This window comes from Neolamprologus multifasciatus, chromosome 16 (assembly GCF_963576455.1).
Source record: "Neolamprologus multifasciatus chromosome 16, fNeoMul1.2, whole genome shotgun sequence".
In the NCBI taxonomy this organism is placed as follows: Eukaryota; Metazoa; Chordata; class Actinopteri; order Cichliformes; family Cichlidae; genus Neolamprologus; species Neolamprologus multifasciatus.
Genome location: NC_140454.1, coordinates 18,030,771 through 18,048,505, shown reverse-complemented (window position 1 = coordinate 18,048,505; position 17,735 = coordinate 18,030,771). Strand labels below are relative to the sequence as shown.

Genomic DNA, 17,735 nt, shown 5'->3' with positions numbered 1-17,735 from the left:
GTCCATTTAACTACGTCATAAGTGTCATGTGTTGATGAGGGCTCTGTACCACTTCATGCTGTGTTTACTGTAAACCTTTTGGATCATACCTTCTCCTTTAGATATTTCAAACGACTGTATTGATTATTGCTGTAGCAATATTTAGGTGTACTTAAAAGGCTTCATCATGTTTGCACCTTGCTCGTTTCTCTAGCATATTACCACATAATTTGAATAGTAAAGGGGATATGACAGAACAGAATAGCTCATAATATTACTCTGTTGACCTGAGGTAATCACTTAAAAAAACCAAAAAATTAAAAAAAAAAAAACACAGACACAGAATTTGCTGCAACTTAGTTGTATTTACTTTAACATGTTTTAACTAAACAGAGCTATGTGCTAAGGAACCAAGAATGCTCATAATTCACTAAACATTTCACCATGTTTTTTTTACCCTCTACAAGTTTGTACATTACAAAAGTTGTTTATGGTTACGTCATATTCAACAAGATAAATGGGTGTCTGTCATCATTTTAATTACGGTCATTACAGATTAATGACAGACATGCAGAAGCTACATACAGCTAAAGACATAACCAACAAAACCAATTTTGTACATAAAGAGAACGTGCTCATCGCCATAAAAAAGCTCCAAAAATAGAAAATGATGCAAGCATTTGATTAGAAATCTCTGTTGTGGGCCAAATGTTTTTGATTTATTGATCCCCCCCAAGTCCAGAGAGTAAACTGTATCATAAAAAAAAGAAAAAAAGATCCAGCTTCAAAAAACATGTAAGGATTTGACACTGATTTCCTGGTGAGATATGAATCAATATCAGTACATTCAGCTGTTGTTTGACCAACACCACAAAGTCAAATAGACTGTGCTATAATTAAGAATTAATATATCTTCTACTGCCCACCCGTGGCTTTAACCAAAAGTGTATTCACATTTGTCACACATAAACATTCTTATCAAAGTGCTGGATCCTGGAGGAGGTGCTGTTGTCTGGAGTTAGCCTCTGATTTACAGACTTCGCCTGCCCTTTTGGGTAGGAGGAGATACGAGAATGTGAGGCAGCGCCTCTGTAGATATAGTTTACCTCTCTTTTGCTGTGAAGAAAAAGACATAGCTTCATTTTTACATGCCAAAAACCAATATAATTCAACAAACAGTGGCCTGTAAAATGTGCTCATGCGTAAGTCTTACTTAGCTCACACTAACCTACTGGTAAAAGAACCTGCAATGGAGAAGCATAACATGGTGCCCCCGAGAATACAGAGGACAGATCCACCCCAGCCAATAAAGAGAGCAGCTCCAAGTTCATACCTAGAGACAAACAGTAATACTTAATGGTAATGTTTATTAATAAGTCAAGCCACATTAAAAGACTCTGTAGGGCAAACATGTTCCTTACTTTTGCGCGATAAACATTGGATCAAAAAATTCTGATGTTATCCGGTGCGCATAGATGGAGCAGGATGAGAGTGAGCACAGGCCTGAGTAAAAAGGGAAATGTTAATTATCTTAAACTGCTGAATGTGCTCTTGCTCAAATGGTTCATCTATACTTACCACTAAGAATGAAATGCACACCGGCAAAACAGGCAATCCTCGCTTTGTTTTTGTCAGATCCTCCAATTTTTGTGCACTTCATTCCCACAAGGGCAAATATAGAGCCAAAAAATCCCAGAATGACGGCGGAAATCATGAGTGCCCTGCAAGCTATGAGGTAACCTACAGGCATAAAACAAAAATCTTACTACTTAAATGCAACCACAGGAGTCTTTTTGGACAAAAACAATTTGTCATGAGTAACCTGAAGTGGTTTCTGCTACTTTGTGTTAGTGTGTCTGCTTCTTTGGGTGAAAAAAATGCCATTGAAATGTAATTTCAAGGCAAACATTAGCTTGGAAGCTAACCACTGAAACTAGTCAGCCGTGAACAAAACTACCTGAGGTTCCCAGTAAATCTTCTTTATTGTTTTCAAGTTCTGAGAACTAAGGCTAAACATTGACATATTAGACGGTAAATGAGTTGGAGACTGGCTTTAGGGTTTGTATTATTCCGATGTAGCAATAAGCTTCAACGTGAATTTTCAAAAAATGATTTAGAGATAAAAAGAGCAGAGGTTTAACCATATTAAGGAACTTGAGAAAGGATATATAAAAACACAGAAAATTAGGTTAAAAGAGCATTTGAAAAGTCTTAAGATGCTATCATATACTATGGTATTAATAACCATACTAACATATATATACATACACTAACAATAAATAAACAGAAGTTGAGACCAACGGTTTAAATTAATCCAGTATACTAGTAAAATCCAAGATAAATGATAGGTGCATAATGAGAACAGAAGCTGACCATCCAGTGCCAGCATTGAGATAAATTCTTTGCAATTGGATACTCCTGTTGAATCAGTCACACAGGTCTTCCAAAGATTTGCCCAGTAGGAAGCTGTGGTAATGACTGATCCATCATCTGAAGACACCTTCCAGTAGTCAGTTGGCAAGGTAGAAGACTCCAGTATCCAACCAGCAGTGGAGAAAAGAAAGGCAACAATCTCCTGAAACATGCTGCTCATAATGCTGAGAAGAAACCTCCACTTTACTGTGGCTGGCAGTTAAATTGATGGGACCTGAAATGCTTCCCTAAGACTTGTTGTAAATGTAGCTAGGCTCTCGGCACAAGTAGGTTCAATGGCTAGGCTGTGATTACAGTTAATGTGTTGTGAACTGTTATATTGGGAAGGGAGGAGTTTGGCCTTAAACTTCAACAGGTGGCCAGTGGTCCTTTATAGCGTTTTCCACCCACAGTACACGTCACTGTGACTTGCAGTCCTGCTGTTGGTGACTGAGAGTCCTGAAAAGTTGAACTGTGATGATCTCACAAAAGGGTTTAAAATTAAGCTTAGCACACATCCTCAAGCACAGTTTCTAGGTAGCTGCAGGTATGTGTGTATTTTATGCGGACTCCAGTAGACACGAGAGGCACTATTTAAATAGTTTTATTAATAAGTAAAAATATTGGCGACATAGTAAAAATCTTTTTACATATTTAGAGCAGGATTGTTTGCGCAGAGTCGGGCAGGGCAGGTGTATAAGTTATTATTGATCTCTGGCTCTCTTCCACAGCATGTCTTTTGTCCTGTCTTCCTCCCTTCACCCCAACTAGTCATGGCAGATGGCCGCCCCTCCCTGATCCTGGTTCTGCTGGGGGTTTCTTCTTGTTAAAAGGGAGTTTTTCCTTCCCACTGTCACCAAAGTGCTTGCTCATAGCAGATCATATGATTGTTGGGTTTTTCTCTGTATGTATTATTGTAGGGTCTACCTTACAATATAAAGTGCCTTGACCCACATAGCAAAATTGGTATGGCCCGGATCTGGCCCACACAATGTGCTTACACGTGGCCCACATACCGCAAAGAATGACGGCCCTTTGGTTGCCCAGATCTGGTTTGCTACAGGTAGCCCAAACATGGGCCAGCACAAGGCCAGTTGCAGACACACTGTGGCCCTGTGCCTGCCCAGAACAGTTTCAGCTCTGGCCCCAGATGTCAGCTTAATGTGTACCTTAATCAAGCCAAGTAATAACAACATGTGCCGGAACACAACAGTGCAAAAGTGACATGATGAAACTCAATGAATGGACTGAGTCTTATATAGCACTTTTCTACTCTCTCAGATTACTTAAAGTGCTCTATACAACATGCTCATTCACCCAATCACACACTTTCTCTAAACTGAGCACTTCCTAACTACATTCATACATATTCACACTCTTGACATGCAGACTGGATGATCCTGGGATCAAACCACTAACCTTCTGATTATTAGGTGACCTGCTCTACCTCCTGAGCTACAGCCACCCAGTGGAAACTGCGAGCAAACCCTCACTAGGTTTTGGATAAAGTGTACACTCACAAACCTGTCAAACCTGCATTTAAAACGTTGGTTACCACAGCAGTATAGAATTGCAACATGGCATTTGGGTCTTCTAACTAAAATAGGAAAATAGGAACATAAATAGTGCCATCATTGCCAGAACTGGCCCACATCTGGTTGACATACACCCTTCCATGATACCAGCTAGTCAGAAGTGCCAGCTTGATGCCAGATCTGGGGAAGACCAGTTTTCTATGAGCCTGGGCCACATAAACCAAACCATAAGCGGGCCAGATGGCATGCCATCACATAAACAGTGCCATCTGCGCCAGGCCTGGCCCATATCTGGATGACATACCACTTACCATGCCAGAAGTCAGCCAGCAGTGCGGGCTTGACACCAGATCCGGGCCAGACCTGTCTGCTATGTGGGGAGGTGACTGTTGTTGTGATTTGGAGCTGTATAAATAAAATTGAATTCATTGATCAAATACAAACAAACCTTTTAAAAGATACCTTATATTTTTCACCTTGCACTGGGAAGTCACAATCAGTAGGCAACAGTTACCACCACTTCCTCATGCACTTAAAATAGCCGCATTTAGATAACTTATTAACAGCATGCCATTCTCTCTGATGTCTTACCTCAGACAAATGTCCCTTGAGTCAACAGAAATGTGTTTATAGAAGATAAACAAAAGGATGATCAGGGTGTCTTTGACAAAGGCCAACCAGGGGATTTCACATAATAACAAATGAATTCAGTATGTGAATTACAGCTCCACCTGGTGGCTGTACACTAAAGTATCTCCCACCATCATATGGAGGGACCTTGTCAACTAGTTGTTTAGATTTGCATTGCAAACAAGTAAAAATGACTTAAATTCTTAAATTGTTGGTGTACTGTTACATTTTATGTCAAATAATTTAAAAAAAAGAAGCTGATTCTGAAAAAAATCAGGAAAACGATTAAAAAAAGAGATCAAATCCTTTAAACTCGCTATACACCCTCTCCAAAATGTGAGCAAAACCAACAATTAAAGGGAAATGTGAATATAAGGTGAAGATCACAGACACCACAAAGAAATTTCAGGTAATATTTGCTGAGATGAAGGGAAAGAGATGACCGTGTAACTATAAAAGAGGAACAGGATTTACAGAATTTACATAAAGGCTTACCTGAGAATCGATTTAATATAGTTAACATATAAATTGTTTAACACAACTCTCAGATACTCATGAGACATTCTTAAAGTAGGTGCCTTGGACATGCAAAATTAAAAATTTAACTCTTTGGAGTTTTTTTTTTCCACACCCATCCTTTCTGGGATTATTTTTGTCGATATTTTGTAGAATGTGGAAACAAAAATATGAAACTGGTAATACTGATAATATGTGGCAAACAAAAAAGGATTAAACATAATTAATTTTGGTATGTTATAGACATAACTTAAAATTTTCTTTGAATTTTTTCGTTTCTTTCCATTGTGAGATCTGAGGGTAAGTAAAGCATTTTAGTTATTTTAGTTTATTTTAGTATTTTATGCTTATTTTAGACCTATGCTGTCGTTTTCTGTCTTTCTCGCCTGTTAGTGCTTACATGTCTTGGGTTATTTACCCTGTACCTGGACCCCAGAGACAACCAGTTTGACATTTCCTACAAAGAGGTTACACATTTACACATTTTTTTTCTGTTTCTTCTGTTATCAAACTGTTCTCCCACTAGGAGCTCAGTCTGAGTGGAGTTTTTTTTCTCTTCCTCTTACCTCATGTTATGTATTTTCATTGTTTTTTTCCTATCAGCCTACCTTTCTGACATGTCTCCCCAATGCGATGTTTGTGTAAAGTTGGTCAGAAGGTTCCTATGTAAGTGTGCATGCGCCATTAGTGTGCTGCCTGCTGTAACACTAATTTCCTTCGGGATTAATAAAGTATTCTGATTCTGATTCTGATTTGCCACAATCGGTCTCTGAAATGCAAATTGTCTATTGAATTAACTGTTTGATTGATATCGTACACAGCAAATTCAAAAGTGTTAAATGTTTTGGTGTTAGTAGTCTTAGAGTTAATTTTACTCTAAGTAGAGTCACATTCTTTTAATGTAACTCTGAGGTGTAAAATGATAGTAGTTAAAATCGAGTGTTAAAAATGAGTGTTTCTATTTAAAATCTGGAGGTGTTACAATGGAAACATTAACTCTTGACCTCTTAACTCTGAACTCCTACAGGGGCTATGACACTAATAGAGTAAATTCACAGACTCCGCCCCCAGCACAGCTCCAATCGAAGCTGAAGTGAAGCCGTTTCAGAACATTTTGCTCTACATATTTGAGTTGTTTGCCATGCTTGGTAAGTCATTTTTTCAAAGATTGTTTCAATTATTATTATTAGCTTTTACTTCTGTGGCTCTTTGGAGTTGAGACAAAGCTGTGTGAAAGGCATTAGCCATGTTGCTCGCTGATAGCACCGCTCGCTGTTTTAGCTAGCTGAAAGGTATTGTTTGCGGGCAAATACCACAGCCTTGAAAAAAAGCTTGCATGTGAATTTTCAGTTAAATTTTTTGGTCAAATACACCTAAAACAATGTCTAGAATGTGAAATGTTGGTATAATGGTGCTACTTGAAGCCTGAAAACGATCTCCCATAAAAAAACGAGCAAACAGCAGTAGCAGACGTCCTGACTGGTTCTACGTTAGCATTTAGATTCCTCCAGAGTTTTGTGCACACGGTTTAGGTAAAAATGAAAAAGGTTGAGGTTTTACATTTAGTTCAGTATTACCTGTTGTCTGTGTCCTTGTCTTTTGGGAAAATACTTTACACAAGTAATGGCTCAAAAATTATTCCTTTTTTTTTTTTTACTGTGCTGCAATTGATTTGTGCCATTAATTAGTGTCAACTAATTTTTATTCTATCTCCACATAGGATATGCTTGTGAAGATGGAATATGGGGGAGAGCAGAAGTGCGTTGAAGTTCCACAAAGTGATGACTGAAGGACATTATTGTATTTTGTATTTATTGAAATAAGTGATGAGAATGCTGTTATTTGCATTTACCAGCTCACCTATGTCAGACCTTTTGATAAACAAAATTCTAATGAAAGTGAGAACATGTACACTGTTACATCTTTAGAAAATGTTTTGAAATTGTGGTGCACAGTTCAGAATAAATGTTTTTCAAAAACCATTGCATCTTTTTAGTAAATGTTTATTTCCAAGAGAAATTTCTAGAAGTTCAGAACAGTAAAATTCTCGCTATTTAGAATTAATTAGAAGATAACTCTTACGTAGTTAAACTAAAATACTCTTTGAGAGTTAATATATAAACTCTTAACACCAAGTGTTAAATTATCAACTCCAGACAGATTTGGTGTTTAACACTAAATCAGAGTTAACGTACCAACTCTCCAAAAAGAGTTAAATTAACACTCTCTGGTGTGGACCCATATAGACACTTTAAAAGTGTTGAAATCAAATCTGACAGTGTTAATTTGGACATGCTGAATTTGCTGTGTATTAAGGGCCCATTTTAATGGAAATCAATCAACTGTACTTGTCGCTAAAAAATGTTAGCAACAGAAATAACAAAAGATAACAAGATTAAAAGAGTTCAGAGGCTGTGTTACATAATGTACTTTGACAGATACTGAATGCATGCTTCCATGAAAAAGAAAACAATAAAAAGTGCATATCATACAAAATTCCATTAAAAAAAAAAAACTTCAAATACATTTTTGAATTTCACCTTTTAAAGAATTTTGAAGACTTTGCTGATACATTTGCCAATAGACAAAAAGTGACACATTTGTTTCACTTAGTCACCACACATCAAGAATATTTAAAGAAGCAATTCTGCAGTATCCACACTGTACCTTACCATAAATTTATAGCTCAAAAAGATTATCAACATAATGCATGTGTTTTTTTAACCATAAACATAGATGTTCTGGCTGTTTGGGAAATATAAGATTTCTGATCTAACCTTCTAGCTGTAAGATAGTATGATGTGGTCTGCAGTGCAGAGATCCAATGGCATTTCCAGCACAGTTGTTCCACAGACCCTGGAGCACCCACGTTGCTGTGATGACAGAGGAAGCCCGGCTGGTGGCCCTCCATTCATTGGACACTGTGGCACCGATAGTGGCTCCTAACCCAGCCACACCACTGAGGAATGCCAAAATCTGCAAGCCTGACATTTGTTGGGTTAAGGTATGTTAGCAGTCTTTTAGTAGCCTCAAGAAAGAAGAAATAAAAATCCTTTCAGGCTAGCAAATTACAGCGTGGACATGTGTTTCACTGAGATGATTAACAGACAAAACATCTTGCCTGCACATCCAGAGCTGAGGGGTGGACGCAGGTGTCTGAGAGTGAAAGAGTAAAGGAAGCGGGCAGTTAAGCATTACATTTTGAAGGGGACTCTGAGAAAATCTCACTTAGTTTGTCCAGATTTTCATCTAAAAATACTGTCAAGTAACACATTAACATAAAAAATAATCAGTGATAAAATGAGAGTCAAAGTGACAAAGTCCAGTCCTTGTTCATCTGTTTCTGTTTAGCAACTGAATGTCTAATGATTTGCAAGCTCATTTTAACATGTATGTTGTTTGTCATGTCTCCTGGTTTCACTCAAGAGAAATCTGTCAGACTTATCTAAAACAGAAAAAAGAAGAAAAAACTGATATGTGTTAATTCCTATAGTTAATCAATACTAAATCAACCTATTGACTAATAGTTCAGGCATAAAGCTACTCTTGCCAAGTCATGTTGACATAAGAGTCAGATTAAAGCTTCCCTCTGGAAATGAGATGACCCAATAATAACAACAGTCAGCCCTAAACGGAGCCCAGTGTTGCCCTTTTATCAGCTGTTACAAGTCCCACCTTCATTGCATGAGCAGTGTAAATGACTACTGAAACTATCTGAAGAAGTATGAAGTATGCAGATATCTACTATAATTAAAATGCATATTATCAACAAATGCTCTTAAAAAATATAAAATAAACTTTAAAAAAAAAATCTGTTTTTACTGCATGTTTCAGCTGCTAAAGTTGGAGCAGGTTTTGCTTACTTTATATGCAGTTAGAAATTTTAGTCTAGTTGAGGCCGGTCATTTCCAAATGATTACCAGATAAATGAGAGGGCCTGGGCCTGGCACTTTCCCTGCCTAATTTTTGCTCTTGTACTGGATTGAGATAATTTGATAAATAGTTAAGATAAAAACTTGAATGGACTGGTACCTATTAGAGCACTTTTCTAGTTAATTTGAACACTCAAAGTGCTTTGTAGCTACAAGTGCTTTGTAGCTTCATCCGCATAGGCACCTTTTTCTGTGCCTAAGTGCTTTTAACCTAACATTCCCACACTGTGATGGATGCATCAGAAACAACTCATGGTTCACTACCCTGCCAGGGGACATTTGAATTGGACCCTGGTCTCTTCTCAGATTCTGTATTTTGTAGCTTGTCACATGTCAAAAAAGTGTAATGTGCATTTTAGAAAACTTGTCTTAGAAATGATTGAAAGATTCCAACCTATTATGTGAAAACAGAACAGAGGTTCACAACAGATTTGTGAATCTAAAAAGTTGCTTCAGCCGTCGAATAACTATAAGTATGTTGTGTGTACTCGATTACTTAAAAAATGTATTAAAGTTGACGTACAATACTCAAATAAACGTGTACTACTTAGTTATTCCTCCCAGTGTTTTCCGTTATTGACCATTTAAGTGAATGCACTGTAGATTCATAAAGAAGAGTCATCATGCACAATGGGTGCATGATCTCCACTACTGAGCGATACATTGTACTATTTACTACAAGGTACAACATGACACCATCCCCTCTTGGGATCTGCAACAGACAGCAAAGAAAAATGTTTCTCATATGAAGCAGTTTAAGGAGCCTTGTAATGGACTCTTGTATCAGCCAATCTGCATACAGTGGGCGGGGCCACGCAGCGTCCGCGCTCATCGCAGCCAAACCGGCTGACAGCCACCTGGGATAATCCCGTGCTGGACGTCGGTAGGTGTAGTATTGACAGCACTCGGAGTCTACCCCAGCTGCTCAGCTGCTCAGTCAGTGTTTCCACTTCTCATTGTTTATCGACAACCCCTCTGCCACACAGCAGGCAGAAACTGTCTCCAGGTTGCTTTTTCTGTTTGGGCCATGGAACCTCTGCGGAAGGAGGCGAAAGATAATCCTTCGGCTTCAGCTAATCTTCTCTCCAAGATTTTCTTCTGGTAAGAAAACCGGCCTCACGCTGACAGCTTTCTGTGACATTAACCGAGTGAAGAGCTCTCCTGTCTGACAGTTTGTGACCACCCAATGAGGCCTGTCCATGGTTATTCAAGGTACATCCCTTGAATAAACCACACTGTTACCGAGTGAAGTTTGTTAGGTGTTGTTGAAAATAAGAGTTGTTCTAGAGTAAAGTGCCGTAAAGTTGAAATATCAGTGATGCAATGACAAGTAATGTGTAATAACGGAGAATTAGCATTATTTTTTTAATTAACCCATTTTATTTACATTATATATGTACTATATACGTGCAGCTATTTAAACTAGGACAATATGTGTGTATTAAAAAGCATAAATGTGGTGTGGTTAAAAAAAGTACTGTATTTACTTATGACTTTAAAATGTAAACAAAATAAAACAAAATTATGCCTAAAAAAGTTGCTTCTGTTTACTTGTCCTTTAGTTGGCTAAATCCCTTGTTCAGAATTGGATACAGAAGGAAGCTGCAAGAGGATGACATGTACAAAGTTCTCCCGGAGGATGCATCCGATCGACTTGGAGAGGAACTACAGAGGTGGTTTAAATTTATTGTGTCTGATTGTACTCGAGGTTTTTGTTTGGTGCTTCTTATAGAATCAGTCTACCAGTTTTCCCTCATTGTAATAAAGGCACCCTTTTTTTTTAAACAGTTTTTCCACTGAAAGTCAAGCTATACAAAGTACTAACTGAACAGTCTCACGTGCTAATAAATTCAAACACTGATTCAGACAACAGTTCCGACTTTTCAGCAACTCCCGCTTTCATGTCAGGTCGAGTATTACAGCACAGAACCAGGGTCATGAACAGAACTCGCATTCACATTTGCCATCATTGTTGGTTTATTCGGTACTGTATCCTGTGACATTTCATTAGATAGCACAAAAGGCTGTTCTATCATCTGAGCAACTCTTCATGGAGTGGGTTTTACAAACACTGCCGTTCCAGCTTTTGTGGCCTGCCAGTGTCAACTAGGCCCTTGTGACCTCTTTACCTTGACTGACCCACTTCCCTGCTGGTGTTCACTTCCATTTCAGAGCTTTTGAAGAGGACAGACACAATCTGTAATCAATTTGTAAATCTGAGAGTTAAGCGGTGCAGAATCCATAAGCACTGGTCTGCAGAGATAAGAAATAAAGGAATATGGCTAAATATTCTTGACAGAGGGTATGTCTGCTGTTGCCCAAAACAAATGCACTGACCTAAACGTTTTACCTTGCATTCAGGGGATCTGGGATTTTCCTGGCTTGGTTTACTTACCTGCAGAGGGAAGGGTAAATTAGTGCAAAGTTAATCTAAGTGACCGTCTTAGGCAATCCTGATGGGAATGGTCTTTTCCACAATGAGTATCCATAGTGCTCAGAGGATCAGTGAATAATTTGATGAGTATAAAAACCATTCAGAGTCAACAGATCTCAACTCAATTAAACTTATTTTAAAATGTGAAACTTTCTCTTTAGCATGTATTTTAGAAGAATGATGTTTCATCCATTCATTAGCGTCTTACAAACATCTAATAATGTCAAGGCTTTTCTGAAGACAGGGATTTTTACAATCAAGTATTTGGCTAAAGAGCAGCGTGGGTAAGGAGCTTGGTCTCATGTGGGAGATGGAGAAGTAGTGCTATCTATATATAGGTGGGCTCACCTCCAAGCACAATGTCAACCTTAATGCCAAACACTCTCACAGGGGGCAGTCCCTCCCATAAATCGGTGATGTCCAATTAAAGAGGTGTCAGGAAGTGGCAGGGACCTTCATGAGTCTCTGGTTGGCTTTTACGCAGCTGGGTATTCTGCTATTGGAAAAGAGTACACATTTGTCTGGTGCATATAGCATTTTAGAGTACTAGCAGAAAGTTGAGTGGTGAATTCAACGCTTCTCTTTACTACAAACTCCGATGTGGCATTGATGTCAAGGATGGCCTGATGACCGGCCTGGAATTAAGCATTGAGAGCAAAGTCTTAGTATGTAACAATAAGGGGTGTTGCAGTAACCACTCTAATAGAAGCACAGAGTAAGAATGACCAGAAAGAGGTTTTTGTCTAGCTTCTCGACAAAATTTGAAATGAAAGTAAACATAAGCAGGGAAGTGGGGCAGACAAGTTAAGGAGGTCATAAGAACCTTATTGGCAGGTCACCAGGGCTACATTCACATTGGTTGTGAAATAGTGAATTGTTGAACTCTGTTGGAATTGTTTGGAGAGGATAAGAATAACTGAACAGTTTTTTGTGCAATGTTAAATACATTTTGAGAGGGCCGAGGTTGATGGTGGATAAAGCCGCAGCTGGATTCACGAACCTGCTCCTGCTTTTTACCTTTGTTTATATCTCAGGTTGATATGACAGGATGTAATGGTGTAAAATCCAGACAGCTATGCAGTGTCTATCAATGTGTTTAGAAAACTGTATGCCACATACTGTTCATATTGTGTAGTATTATATTTATGGTTAATATTATGTATCAGCAGTAGTGATAGTAGCGATAATAGTGATCCATACCTGGTTAGTTACATCTATATGAGCAATATAAAGGAACAATTATAATCCTTCACTCTTCTCTTAAAATACACTAAGTAGAAATTGATTTTACTTCTTTCCTAGGGAATCACCAGCAGTGCATTGCTTTATTACTGGCTTTGAAAATTGGTTTTCTATTTTCTGACACATTTCAAAGGTACTGGAATCAAGAAATTCAACAGGCCGCCCACGATTTACGGCCGCCTAAACTTACCAAGGCCCTCATTGAGTGCTATTGGAAATCATACTTGCTCATTGGATCGTACATCTTTATAGAGGTATATCAAAGTAACAGTGAAAGTGCACAGTAAGAAGTGAGAAGCTTTACAATGTAAAATACACTGACATTTCTGTTTTACATTCCCTTTGCTATCAGGAAGTCATCAAAGTCATTCAACCAGTGCTACTTGGAAAGCTGATCGAGTACTTTGAGAGCTACGACCCAGCTAACTCACCTGCAGTCTCTGAGGCGTACATCTATGCTGCAGGCATCTCACTCTCAACCATCAGTCTGACTGTCCTTCACCATCTCTATTTCTACCACGTTCAACGAGCTGGGATGAAGATTCGCGTGGCCGTGTGCCATATGATCTATCGAAAGGCGAGTCATTATGATATGCCTGCGAATAAATGCCATCCTCTGAATTCTGCCGTGGTAAATTGAACTTACACCTTTGTTCCGCAAAGGCTCTGTGTCTTAACAGCTCAGCACTGGCCAAAACAACTACAGGACAGATTGTGAACCTCTTATCCAATGATGTCAACAAGTTTGACGAGGTGAATGAAAATATCTGCACTCAGCTTCCAGTTTAAATGCTACCTTCCTGAAAGCTATATTGCTTAATTTTTCTTGGAACTGTTTTATATATATATAGAATATAGAATATATATATATATTATATTTATATGTTGATTGATTCATTTATTTTGATTATTTTGAAGTCTATGCTGTGTGGTGCTGTTGAACTATACTGTAATATACTGACAGGTGTTTCTATTATTTTGTCCATTGTGTTTATTTGAGTGTTGGTGTTAAAAGAGAAACACGAAGTTATAGCCTTATGTAGGTTTTTCTGCAGGGATTTAGTATCTTGTATCTTTGAGTTAATGTTTTTCTTTTGACTTGCATTATAGATGACCTTACTCTCTTTGCCTTTGCAATATTTCTGCTTATGCTTTTCTTACAGGTCACATTATACTTGCACTTTCTCTGGATCGGTCCCCTGCAAGCAGTGTCTGTGATAATATTGTTGTTGTATGCGATCGGCCCGTCGTGTCTCGCGGGAATGGCTGTCTTCTTCTTTATGATGCCAGTACAGACCATGTTTGGACGTTTGTTCTCAAGACTGAGGTTTGAAGTCTTTTGTCAGATTCATTAAACATGCCATACATGTGCTGTTTTTCCTCCACGTGTTGTGTTGCATTGATTCCATAGTTTCAGTTTTTGTCTTAGGGCTGAAACAGCAGTCTTAACAGATGAGAGAATTCGCACAATGAGTGAAGTCATTTCTGGGATCCGAGTTATAAAGATGTACGGGTGGGAGAAGCCTTTTGGTGCGCTGGTGGATGAGGTCAGAAGGTACAGTTGATCTAACAATATACATATTCAGCCTCCAAATGTCTACCTGTAGAGGTTCAAGTGTGATATTGTAAAATTATTAAGTGTTCCAGATTTTTTAATATGAATATTAGAGTGAGTTAGAAGGAAGATTACTGTAAAGTGCAATAAAATAAAAGCTGTGCCAAACACTGCCATCCTATTTTGTTTTCCACAGAATGGAAATCTCTAAGATCATGAAAAGCTCTTACCTGCGTGGCCTGAACATGGCGTCTTTCTTTGCAGCCAGCAAGGTCATCATCTTCGTCACTGTCTGCGTTTATGTCCTAACAGGGAACAAGTTGTCTGCCAGCAGAGTGTTCATGGCAGTTTCCCTCTACGGGGCAGTGCGACTCACCATCACGCTCTTTTTCCCCTGTGCCATAGAGAAGGTCTCTGAGTCTCTCATCAGCATAGAAAGGATTAAAGTAAATATATTACAGTTAGAGGCTATATATTTTCCAGTAGTGTGTTCTGATTACTTTGTATAAAAACTAAAACAAATAATCTACTATTCTTGTAAGCAATTTCTTCTGCTGGATGAAGTTGCTCCTCAGCATCTAGGCCTTCCTGTGGCAGAGAAGAAGGACTGCATGGTGAAAATTCAGGACTTAATATGCTACTGGAATAAGGTAGGAAACATTTTGGGAAATGCGTCTTTCCCTCTCATCCTAAATATGTATCGCATGCAATCTTTTGAGCCCTCGAGGCATAGCTAGTATTATGCACTATGCTACACCAGCTGCGATGCTTGTGAGACAAATTTGTGGTTTTGAGCTATGCATAGTAGGTGAACCAAGAATTAAATAAATTGTTGTGTATTTACTACACACACTGATGTTCAAACTGGCTTACTTTTTCTTACAGACTCTTGAAACTCCAACCTTGCAGAACGTGTCTTTCGCAGTGAGATCAGAGCAGCTCCTGGCAGTAATTGGACCTGTTGGAGCTGGAAAGGTCAGGTCTGTTGTCAAGTCTCAGATTTAGTGAAGCACACACGACCATGAACCTGACATGGGTTAGGTAACTCTAAATACTTCTTACTAGGGATGGGTATCGTTTAGGTTTTATCCGATACCGGTGCCAAACCGGTACTTTTGAAACGGTGCCGGTGCTTAAACGGTGCCCAAACCGGTGCTTAAAGAATGGAAAACACAAAATTGGTCCAAAAACCTCTCATGTTCAGCTGTTTTTTTGTAAAAAGATAACAATGTTAGTCTTTTCTGCAGGTATAGGGCATATATGGTATCACTCTGGGCTGGAAGCAGTGCTTAAACAATGGAAAAAACACAAACTTTGTCCAAAAACCTCTCATGTTTAGCTGTTTTCCACTTTTTCTTCGGTCATTTTAGCCTTTTTGGCCAGGGTGAAGGAAGTATCTACCATCAAACAAGAAGACAGCCGCATGTAGCTATGATGGTGTTTGCTAGTTCACGTTACATGCATTAATTTAATAACGCGGTTAGCTTACTCAACGTAAATTACACACGAACAACATTAAGCTACTCACGCAGAGAAGAACGGCTGCTGCTGCCATCATCATTTCTGCTACACTGGCAGGGCTAGGTTCATCGGATTTAAAGTGTGACCTCCTTTGACAGTATCACAGTATCACCTTAAAGCACTTGTTGCAGCTGCTGAGTTTGCATCTTTTGCTGTGAAGTACAGCCAGACTTTTGACCGCTTTGCCTTGGGCATTTTTAATCTGTAGCTCTGCTCTAAAAGAACGTACGTACCTGGACCCGCCTACTATCCTCGAAACGTAAAATGATTGGCTAGAATCTAAAGTGTATCATTCCATACCAGTTGGTGGCGGTAATGCACCTTTCAGTTGTTTGCCAACCGCCAATAGAAATGTAAGGAAGAAGAAAGTGTACCACAGCTGAGGAAAAAAAAGCACCGAAATAAAGCACCGAAATGTGCGCTGCTTTTCGGTCTGGTTACTACCGTTTATGTCAGAACCGGTGCCATGATGGCACCGGATACCGGTACCCATCCCTACTTCTTACTGAAAATCTGTTGTGTTTACCACCAATTTCACAGCAGAAACCCTGCCTCTTAACATACTAAAATATCCTCCCTAATTGGGAAACAGTTTTTGTAGGTTTGCTAGGCCTCTCGACTCCAGTTCCATGCTGAGTTCTCTGAGCAAGAAAGCGATTTTAAAGGTATTTCCCAAAATGTAAAAATTGCAGTTTAAACCTAATTTTTAGTTTGTGCATTTCAGTCCTCGCTCCTCGGTGCCATACTGGGAGAACTGAGCCAGGAAAGTGGTGTCATCAAAGTCAAAGGAGAGCTTACATACACTTCTCAGCAACCCTGGATTTTACCTGGTACAATTCGAAGCAACATCCTTTTTGGCAAGGAGCTCAACCTCAAGAAGTATGATAGAGTACTGAGAGCCTGTGCCCTAAAGAGAGTGAGAATCACCTTGAAGCATGCTTGTCAATAATACAGTCTTGTAGCAAAGTTAGAGCTATTTTGTCTTGCAGTACTCTGGTGCAAATGAGAATGTTGGGAAAAGTTACTTTTGTACCCTGATCAGGACATGGACCTGCTGCCAGGTGGTGACCTGGCGATTGTCGGGGACAGAGGGGCCAATCTCAGCGGAGGACAGAAGGCAAGGGTCAGCTTAGCAAGGTGTGCTGGACAACAATACAGAAAAATGCTGGCTTATTTGGTAACAGTGACAGAGATAAAGTCTGTGTGTGTATGTCTTTTTAGAGCAGTGTACCAGGATGCAGATATCTATTTGCTTGATGACCCTCTCAGTGCTGTGGATGCTGAGGTGGGCCGGCACCTCTTTGAGGAGTAAGTCCTGTTGCCAGCATCTTACTGTTGTTTGTGAAAAGAAGTTTTTCATGTTATTTCTTCTCTGCAGGTGTATTTGTGGACTTCTGAGGAAGAAGCCTCGTATCCTGGTTACTCATCAGCTACAGTATCTGAAGGCTGCCGATCAGATCGTCGTCTTAAAGGAGGTGTGAGCTTGAGTTTTGATTTAAAATATAAAATATCAGCAACTTTATTAGGTACACTTATGTAACTTCTCATGAATGCAAACGTCTAATCATCCAGTCACATGGCAGGGTGTCAGTGCATTTAGGGTCAGGGCCAGTAAACAGGGCAAAATTGCATTTGTGTTTAGTTTTTTGGGTGATTTATAAAAGTTGGGCTGTTTTCTAACCACAGGGGGAATAAGTTCATGTCAGCATCAAGTATCAAGTATCAGCGCGATTAGGTGTAAATTGTGTGTTGCAAATTTTAGCCAATCAGTTTACACACTTGATTTAATTACTCTCCTCTATATATTTAGCAAAGGAACTTCCAGAAGAACATGCGCAACAAAGTCAGTGGCAAAAATCTCTGAGTTCGATTGGAAAAACGTTTCATAATCTGAAAAGGGATGAACTGAACTAATAATATGGTAAACAGTACAACCGCCGTTCAAGGAGTTTTAATCACAGTTTGTATTATTAGACATA

The 17,735-nt window shown here is 39.0% G+C and overlaps 2 protein-coding genes across 5 annotated transcripts in view; one reads left to right on the top strand and one right to left on the bottom strand.

Moving 5' to 3' along the window:
* Nucleotides 1-73: 73 nt before the first annotated feature.
* LOC146500635 (claudin-10-like) lies at nucleotides 74-4,745 on the bottom strand. The gene is made up of 5 exons (XM_085136227.1): nucleotides 2,353-4,745; nucleotides 1,558-1,719; nucleotides 1,401-1,482; nucleotides 1,208-1,312; nucleotides 74-1,095 (listed from the first exon to the last, which is right to left on the bottom strand). The coding sequence occupies exons 1-5, from the start codon at nucleotides 2,570-2,572 to the stop codon at nucleotides 939-941; spliced, it is 726 nt and encodes a 241-aa protein (XP_084992353.1). The 5' UTR covers nucleotides 2,573-4,745; the 3' UTR covers nucleotides 74-938.
* Nucleotides 4,746-9,805: 5,060 nt separating this feature from the next.
* Nucleotides 9,806-17,735, top strand: part of LOC146500633 (ATP-binding cassette sub-family C member 4-like) — an 80,182-nt gene continuing 72,252 nt past the window's right edge. The window contains exons 1-15 of one of the 4 annotated variants that reach the window (XM_085135287.1): nucleotides 9,806-9,887; nucleotides 9,991-10,105; nucleotides 10,567-10,677; nucleotides 12,814-12,934; nucleotides 13,033-13,257; nucleotides 13,344-13,433; nucleotides 13,844-14,007; nucleotides 14,110-14,235; nucleotides 14,432-14,681; nucleotides 14,778-14,885; nucleotides 15,121-15,210; nucleotides 16,481-16,672; nucleotides 16,799-16,893; nucleotides 16,978-17,064; nucleotides 17,135-17,231. In XM_085135287.1, the coding sequence (XP_084991413.1) occupies nucleotides 10,032-10,105; nucleotides 10,567-10,677; nucleotides 12,814-12,934; nucleotides 13,033-13,257; nucleotides 13,344-13,433; nucleotides 13,844-14,007; nucleotides 14,110-14,235; nucleotides 14,432-14,681; nucleotides 14,778-14,885; nucleotides 15,121-15,210; nucleotides 16,481-16,672; nucleotides 16,799-16,893; nucleotides 16,978-17,064; nucleotides 17,135-17,231 (1,830 nt within the window). In that variant the 5' untranslated portion in view covers nucleotides 9,806-9,887; nucleotides 9,991-10,031. Of the gene's footprint in view, nucleotides 10,106-10,566; nucleotides 10,678-12,813; nucleotides 12,935-13,032; nucleotides 13,258-13,343; nucleotides 13,434-13,843; nucleotides 14,008-14,109; nucleotides 14,236-14,431; nucleotides 14,682-14,777; nucleotides 14,886-15,120; nucleotides 15,211-16,480; nucleotides 16,673-16,798; nucleotides 16,894-16,977; nucleotides 17,065-17,134; nucleotides 17,232-17,735 lie in introns of all 4 variants that reach the window. The other 3 variants (XM_085135289.1, XM_085135290.1, XM_085135288.1) reach the window with 3 other exon arrangements.